Source organism: Suricata suricatta, chromosome 9, assembly GCF_006229205.1.
Source record: "Suricata suricatta isolate VVHF042 chromosome 9, meerkat_22Aug2017_6uvM2_HiC, whole genome shotgun sequence".
NCBI lineage: Eukaryota > Metazoa > Chordata > Mammalia > Carnivora > Herpestidae > Suricata > Suricata suricatta.
Window position 1 is genome coordinate 1,520,823 of NC_043708.1, and position 8,147 is coordinate 1,528,969.

The 8,147-nt window shown below is 47.9% G+C and overlaps 1 protein-coding gene across 1 annotated transcript in view; it reads right to left on the minus strand.

Annotated features, from left to right (window-relative positions):
• Positions 1 to 8,147, minus strand: part of LOC115301121 (apoptogenic protein 1, mitochondrial) — a 24,507-nt gene that overhangs the window by 2,307 nt on the left and 14,053 nt on the right. Inside the window, exons 3-4 of the mRNA XM_029950795.1 lie at positions 6,741 to 6,804; positions 939 to 1,029 (exon numbers count right to left, since the gene is read on the minus strand). Coding sequence (XP_029806655.1) covers positions 939 to 1,029; positions 6,741 to 6,804 — 155 coding nt within the window. The remainder of the gene's footprint in view (positions 1 to 938; positions 1,030 to 6,740; positions 6,805 to 8,147) is intronic.

Here is an 8,147-nt window from a genome sequence, read left to right on the forward strand (position 1 = left end):
TTTCAGCAGCTGTGGGGGACTGCTGCCCACACCCACTGTTTCACTGGGAAAACGTTAATTCTCCAACTTCACCACCGTTTCTGCTTTAGCTGCCATCCTTCTACGAAGAAAAATGCTCCTTCATGTGGTTCCCCTGAACTACCGTCCTTGCAGAGAAGGTGTGAACTCTCTGGGTTCTGCGCATCGACTTGCAGAACGAGTCAGCTGCAGAGCAGCTGCCGAGGGGACCGAGCTTCCGGGTGTCCTCAAGACGGCACAGGTCTTCGCAGATCCGACACGTTTAGTCCACTGGGGTCATTTCCTTTGTGTGGCTGAAGCGGCCCCATCGTTAGCCTGCGGGGGCCCCACAGGAGGGCTCCTGGGCTGCCCCCCTGCGCCCCCGCGGGTCTCTGAGCCTCCTCTGTGCCACAGAGTATCTTGCCTCATCATGTGCTGTTCCCACTGCAGACCTGCTTCTCTAAGGAGCCCAAGTTCCCTTTCCTGGAAAGTGCTGTTTAGAACCCACTGTCCAGAGGCACCGGGGGGGGCTCAGTAGGTTGAGTGTCCAACTTTGATTTCCGCTCAGGTCGTGATCCCGGGGTCGTGGGACCAAGTCCTGCGTTGGGCTCCCTGCTGGGCATGGAGCCTGCTTAAGATTCTCTCCCCCCCACCCCTCTCTCCTGCTCACACTCTCAAATAAACAAACATGTAAACAAACAAATAAAATAAAATAATATAAAATAAATTTTTTAAAAAGTACCCACCATCTGAGCACTAGGGGTGCAAACTGTTATGGGGTGGCCGTGCAAATAACTGTAAGCTGTCCATTTTATTCAAAAGTACAAAAAGTAAGTTTATAGCAACATCTACCTTTAACATAAACATCAATGTCATTAAATTCTGGTAAGAAAATAATCCTACCCAAAATGGATATGATATTCAAAAAAGTAAGCACTTACCTGTTATAATACATGTGTTTCTGAAAATTTTTACTTAAAAATTCCTTGTAAAAGTCAGCCATTTCTTCTGCATCTAATGTTGCTTTCTGACCTGAAAATTAATGTCAACTTAAACATGAAGACTTAAGAGGAGGAGACCCACAAACCACTACTGATCTAATAAAGGAGGTCAGCAAGATCAAAACACAAATACCACTGTGTCTGTCTATGCACCAGCAATATACAACCCAGCAATGAAATTAAGAAAACAATTTCTGGGGTGCCTGCGTGGCTCAGTCAGTAGAGCATGCAACTCTTTATCCAGGGATCGTGAGTTCAAGCCCTTTGCTGGGCACAGAGTTTACTTAATAAGAATATACATGTACTAAAAAATAATTCCATTTATATTATCATCAAAAATAAAAGACAGGAATAAATTTGAGAGGAAGTGTAAGACTTATACACTGAAAAGTACAAAACACAGATGAAATAAACAAAAGAAAACCTGAATAAATGGAAAAATATTCCACGCTCATGGCTTTGGAGACTGCAGACCGCTGAGGCAGCAGTCCGCCCCGAGCTGACGCACAGATTCAACACAGTCCCTTTCAAAACCCCAGCTGGCATTTTGGCAGAAACTGGAAAGCAGAGGGGCACCTGGGTGGCTCAGTCAGTTAAGCGTCCGACTTCGGCTCAGGTCATGATCTTACAGTTCATGAGTTCAAGCCTCATGTTGGGCTCTGGGCTGACAGCTCAGAGCCTGGGGCCGGTCTTCGGATTCTGTGTCTCCCTCTCTTTCTGAGCCTTCCCTGCTCACACACTCTCTCTCAAAAATAAAAAAAAGTAAAAATAAAAAATAAATAAAAAGAAACTGAAAAGCAGATCCTAAAATTCATGCGAAAATGGGAGGAAACAGCAGTCAACACAATCATGAGAAGGAACAGCAGCGCCTCGGGGGGCTCAGTTGGGTCGGTGTCCGACCTCGGCTCAGGTCATCATCTCACAGTTCGTGAGTTCCAGCCCCACATCAGGCTCTGTGCTGACCGGGTGGAGTCTGCTTGGGATTCTGCGTTCCCCTCCCTCTGCCCCTCCTCCTTTGTGTGCATGTTTACACTCACTCACTCTCTCTCTCAAAAATAAACATGTTAAAATAATGTTTTTAATTTAAAAAAAAGAAAAGGGGTGGCTGGATGGATCCATCGGTTAAACACCCAACTTCGGCTCAGGTCATGATCTCACAGTTCGTGAGTTCCAGCCCTGCATCGGGCTCTCTGCTGTCAGCACGTGGAGCTTGCTTGGGACCCTCTGGCCCCCTCTCCTGCCCCTGCCCCACTTGCACTCTCTCTCTCTCTCTAATAAACAAAAAACAAAACAAAACAAGAAGAGCAAAGTTAGAGGACTCACACTTCTCAACTTCTACGCTTACTACAAGGCTACAGTAATCAAGATGGTGTGGTGCCGACACAGGACAGGCACACAGATCAACAGAGTAGAACTCAGAGTCCAGTGGGGGACCCTGGGAGCTCAGTGTCTGACCTGATTTCGGCTCAGGTTTGTGAGATCAAGCCTCACATCAGGCTCTGCACTGTTAGATTCTTGGGATTCTTTCTCTCCCTCTCTTTCTCAAAATAAATAAATAAATAATTTGAAATATGTATATATTAAAAAAATTTTTTTTGTTTTTTATTTATTTTTGAGAGACAGAAAGAGACAGCGTGAGCAGGGGAAGGTCAGAGAGAAAGGGAGACACAGAATTTGAAGCAGGCTCCAGGCTCTGAGCTGTCAGCACAGAGCCTGATGTGGGGCCTGAATCCACGAACTGTGAGATCATGACCTGAGCCGACGATGGACGCTCAACTGACTGAGCCACCCAGGTGCCCCTAAAAATATGTATTATCAAAAAATAATAATAATAAGGAACTCAGAGTTCAGAAATGCACCCAAACATTTATGAGCAAGTGATCTTTAATGAAGGTGACAAGACAATTCGATGGGGGAAGAACAAACAGCCTTTTAACAAATGGCGCTGGACAGCGGGAGAGCCTCATGCAAAAGCATGAAGGTTGATCCCTGCCTCACACCATGCACAGCACAACCTCAGAATGGGTCGGAGACCTAAACGTGAGAGCTAAGACTGAAAACCTCTTAGAAGAACACAGGCAAATCTTCATGTCCTTGAACCAGGTCATGCACTTTAGGTATGACACCTAACACAAAAGGAAAAACAAAGTAGATGAGTTGGACTTCATCAAAATTTAAGACTCTTGTGCCTCAACTAGCAATATCAAGAAAGTGAAGAGGCAACCTATAGTATGGGAAAAAATATTTGCAAATCACCTACCTAATACAGGCCTCACGTCCAGAATATGCAGAAAATGCTTAAAACACAACAACAAAAAGAGCATAACCCATTTCAAAAATGGGCAAATGAGGGGCGCCTGGGTGGCTCCGTTGGGTAAGCGTCTGACTCTGGCTCAGGTCATGATCTCACGGTTCGTGGGTTTGAGCCTCGCTTTGGGGTCTGTGCTGACAGCTCGGAGCCTGGAGCCTGTCTTCGGATTCTGTGTCTCCTTCTCTCTCTCTCTGCCCCTCTTCCCACTTGCACTCTGTCTCTCTCTTTCTCAAAAATAAATACACAGTTAAAAAATTTTTTCAAGGTGAATTTTTTGGTACGTGAATTCTCTCTCTGAACAGAAAAGTGGCTGAGGGAGAAAGCGGCCTCCCGCCAACATCAGCCCCGGGGCTCAGTTTCCTCGCGACTGAGGCGAGTCTCCCAATACACCCCGGCTCAGCAGCCCGTGCACCCCGCGGTGGCTGCCGCCCGCCAGCCCATCTGTGCTGTGTCCTCCAGAACGCTCTCCTCGATCTCCGGTGGTCACAGTCCCCCCGCTTCTTGGCACGTGCGCTGCCCATGGGCACAGCACAGACTGCGACTCCGCCAGCATGCAGGGCGACAGCTGCTCTGGTTTGCGCCTTAGTCTGCAGTCACATGACTCGCCTACTCGAATTTGGTTGTTTCTACAAACCTGCCAACGCTCTTCACAAAGACTGCCCGTCACCTCATGTCCCTGTCTGTCCAAGCGGCCTTGGACGCTGACCCTCTGCCCAGCCCTCTGCTTTACCAGACACCGTCCCTGCAGTTGGGCACACAACTCATGATCTTGGGGTTGCGAGTTCGAGCCCCACATTGACTGAGGGGACAGACTGCTTAAAAATTAAATCTTAAAAAAAAAAAAGAAGTCCTCCCTTGTACACAAGTCAGTTTGCATGTCCTTCTGTCCTTCTGTCCTTCACTGTCCAGCTTCAGGAACCATCATTTCTCCCAACAACGGACAGTCAGTTGTGTTCTATTAGACTTTCTCCAACTGGGAGCTATATATGTAACTCTTAATCCACAATAATTGATTTTTCTAAAATGCTTTTTTATTTATTTTGAGAGCAGTGGGGAGGGGCAGAGCGAGAGAGAGAGAGACAGACTACCAAGCTGTCAGCACAGAGCCTGATGCAGGACTTGAACCCATGAACCATGAGATCATGATCTGAGCCTAAATCAAGAGTCAGACACTTTAACCAACTGAGCCACCCAGATGGGTTTTTTAAAATTAATTGATTTTTAAGAATTAGCATTTTAATGTTTTATTTATTTTTGAGAGACAGGGAGACCACACGAGCAGGGGAAGGGCAGAGAGAGGGAGACACAGAATGTGAAGCAGCTCCAGGCTCTGAGCTGTCAGCACAGAGCCCGACACCGGGCTCGAACCCACGAACTGTGAGATCATGAGCTGAGCCTGAGACGGAGGCTTAACCGACAGAGCCCCCCAGGCACCCGCCTGGAAGCTGTTTAAATAGCTGATAGAGTGGGCGCTTCCCTTCACATGTCCTTTCCTCAATCTGTTCCTTCCTGTTTTTCTACCAAATTCATTTAAAAAACTGATTTAAGGCCAGCCTTTCAGTTCTTAGAAACACCAGCAAGAGAAACTCTGATATTAACAGGACTCAAAACTACCTTTCCCACATGTGTAGAGTGGTGACCTCCAGAGCACGGCCACAGCCTGCTTGCCCCTGCCTGACCCTGGTGACAGACTCCCGAGGCTGGCGCGTCCCTCCCTTAGGGCTGTGGCATCTGTGACCACAGCCGGGCCCCCCACCCCCACCCCCCAATCACTCATCAGCAGGGCCAGGACAGCCCAGGGTGAGCTGAGAGCCACCGTGGCAAGGTGACATCAGACAGGCCCGGGGAACCCGAGTCACTAGGTTGGGAACCAGGCCCCTCCAGTTACTGTGTCATTTTGGTCAAATACCTTGTCCTCAACGTCTCCAAAATGGTAAAAGTAGCGGGGCCTATTTCACTGGGTCATTGTGGGAAATAAAGCAGATGATACGGGCAAGGATTCGGCACAGTACCCCGCGGTCAGCATCTGAAATCGGGAGCAATTATGCGATGCCCCCTGTTAGCACTCAGCACCCTTCCCTGCTGGCTCTGCCCCCCACGATGGCCGCCGGACGGGGACCCGGTCAGCGAACCGCAGGGCCTGTCATCGAGGCTTCCCCCCTCCCAGCTCTTTATCCCAAATGGAGCCAAGCAAGGCTAAGGATTAGCAGGGAGAGCGCATTGTATTAGCCCAAGGACAGACATCGCTTCTGGGGACAGCGGGTTCAGATTTTCCATCAGAACAACGTTTTGACAGTAGACTTCTGTTTAATAAACACCACGACACATTATTCGGACCCGCCATAAACAGCAAGAAAAAATGACGAAAGGTCATTTTGAGCCCCAGACCTTCTATCCACATCAGGAGGCGGTGCGGAAGGCACAGGGGATGGGGGGCAGCCCGGCACCCTGGCATGCGAGGCACACGGCGGAAGGGTCACAGTGAAAGAGGGGACAGGCAGGGGCCGGGGAGGCCTTCGGTCCAGACAGAGAGCATGTGATAGCTGTCATTCCTGTCATTCCGTAGTCACGGGAGTCTAAAAACCTACGCTGAGCAACAAATGTCAAACAACGTGCATTTGGGGCAGGACAGTCTGGCTACACTGCAAAGAAGGAGTTTGAGGCAGGAGCTGATAAACGACAGCCTGCAGGCCAACCACCCCTACTTTTGTAAATAAAGTTTTATTGGAACACATTCATGCCCATTAATCTATGTATTTTCCTTTTCTCTTTTCTTTTCTTTTCTTTCCTTCCTTTGAGAGGAGTGAGGGCGAAGAGCAGAGGGAGAAGGAAAGACAGAATCTTAAGAAGGCTCCACCATGCAACGTGGGGCCTGACCAACCCATTGAGCCACCCAGTGCCCAGTCTATGTATTTTCTATACATAAAAACAGCAGAGCTGAACAGCTGAAACAGAGACCCCATTTGGCCCAGAAGGACTAGTCTATTTACTATTTAGCCTTGACAGACAGCTTGCCCATCCGGGATTTAAAGATTGAAGGCCAAGGAACCAAATTAGAAATTTACCACAATAGGCACAGAATTAACAAGGGCCTGGGGACAGGGAGTGGCAAAAGCATTTAGGAATGTTTAAGAGCTGAGGCCACAGAGAGCCCGGAAGGGGCGGGGTGGGGCGGGGCCTGCGGTCAGGAATCCAGGCAGTCGGGCTGTCCGGCTGTCCGAAGGTCAGGGCGATGGCCTCACGGGAGAAAGGAGACCAGAAGTGGAGACACGTGTCCCACGCATGAGGACGAGGACTCACTCAGAGCACCTGTCCCAAAGGAGACCATGACTTGCCCCCGAGCTTCCTCTCCGTCATCCGCCATCCCTTCTGTTCTAGCTTCTCATGCAGTTAAACAGACACGTCAGCAGGAGAAGGACGCGTGAACTAACCTGAGCCGGTTCTCAGTCCCAGGCCTTTAGCTTTTAGTCGTGAGTGAATAAATTCTTCTTTTTCCTAAAAGAAGACAGCTATCAGAACACTCTCTCTTCACCGTCCCGTCTTCCCTTGGGGCCACAGCTCCGAGCGGTCTGGAGGAGTCCGGATGGAGACTGCTGGGCCAGCGCCCATCCCCACACCTGGCATAAGCCGTCGGCACTTGGTTAAAGGTCCCATGCTTGAAGTAGGGACTCGATAACAAGGCGTTTCCCAAACTTTGTTTATAAATCCACAGAACAAGATAAATACAGTCCATTTGACACAGCCCACCCAAATGGATGGACAATAAAGCTTAAATGCTTTTCTTCTGGATTAGAGTATTTCTACTTCTTTCTCATATAGTTTATTTATGAATATGCTGCTAAGAATTCTGAATTCTCAGAATGAAATCACATCACAAAAACCCATATTTTCATAAACATAAACACGCACATTCTAGTTCTGGACCTGCTACTCTCCAACTTCGGCTCAGGTCATGATCTCACAGTTCCTGGGTTCAAGCCCCGCATTAGGCTCTGTGCTGACAGCTCAGAGCCTGGAGCCTGTCTTCGGATTCTGTGTCTCCTTCTCTCTCTGACCCTCCCCTGCTCACACTCTCTCTCTCTCTCAAAAATAAATAAAAACATTAAAAATTTTTAAAAAAAGAAAAAGAAAAACATTTCCAACTGGAACAAAAATCTTTAAAGAAAAAAGTTAATGGGGCACCTGGGTGGCTCAGTTTGTTGAGCATCCGACTTCGGCTCAGGTCATGACCTCACGGTTCGTGGGTTCAAGCTCCGCAATGGGCTCTGTGCTGGCAGCTCAGAGCCTGGACCTGTCTTTAGATTCTGTGTCTCCCTCTCTCTCTCTGAACCCTCCCTTGCCCAAGCTGTCTCTCTCTCTCTCTCTTAAAAATAAATAAAACATTAAAAATTTTTAAATAAATAAATAATTAAAGAAATAAAAAATAAAATTAAAATAACTTGAAAGTCTCAGGATCTGTGATTTTATGAATAACCAATATTTATGTACAGTTACAAATAGATTTAAAAATTACATGCAGGGGGCGCGTGAGTTACATAGTCGGCTGAATGTCTGACTTTGGCTCAGGTCATGATCTCATGGTTCGTGAGTTCGAGCCCTGAATAGCACTCTGCGCTGTCAGCACAGAACCCTCTTTGGATCTTCTGTCTACTGTCTACCCCCCCCCCCCACCCCATCCCCACTGGTTTTGGTGTTTTTCTCTCTCTCTCTCTCTCAAAATAAACTTAAAAAAAATTATATGCATACATAAATTTACATACACGAAACACAGGAGACAAAGAAGAAAGGGAGGAAGACGGAGGGAGAAGAGAGGAGGGAGGGAGGGATCAAATCAGGAC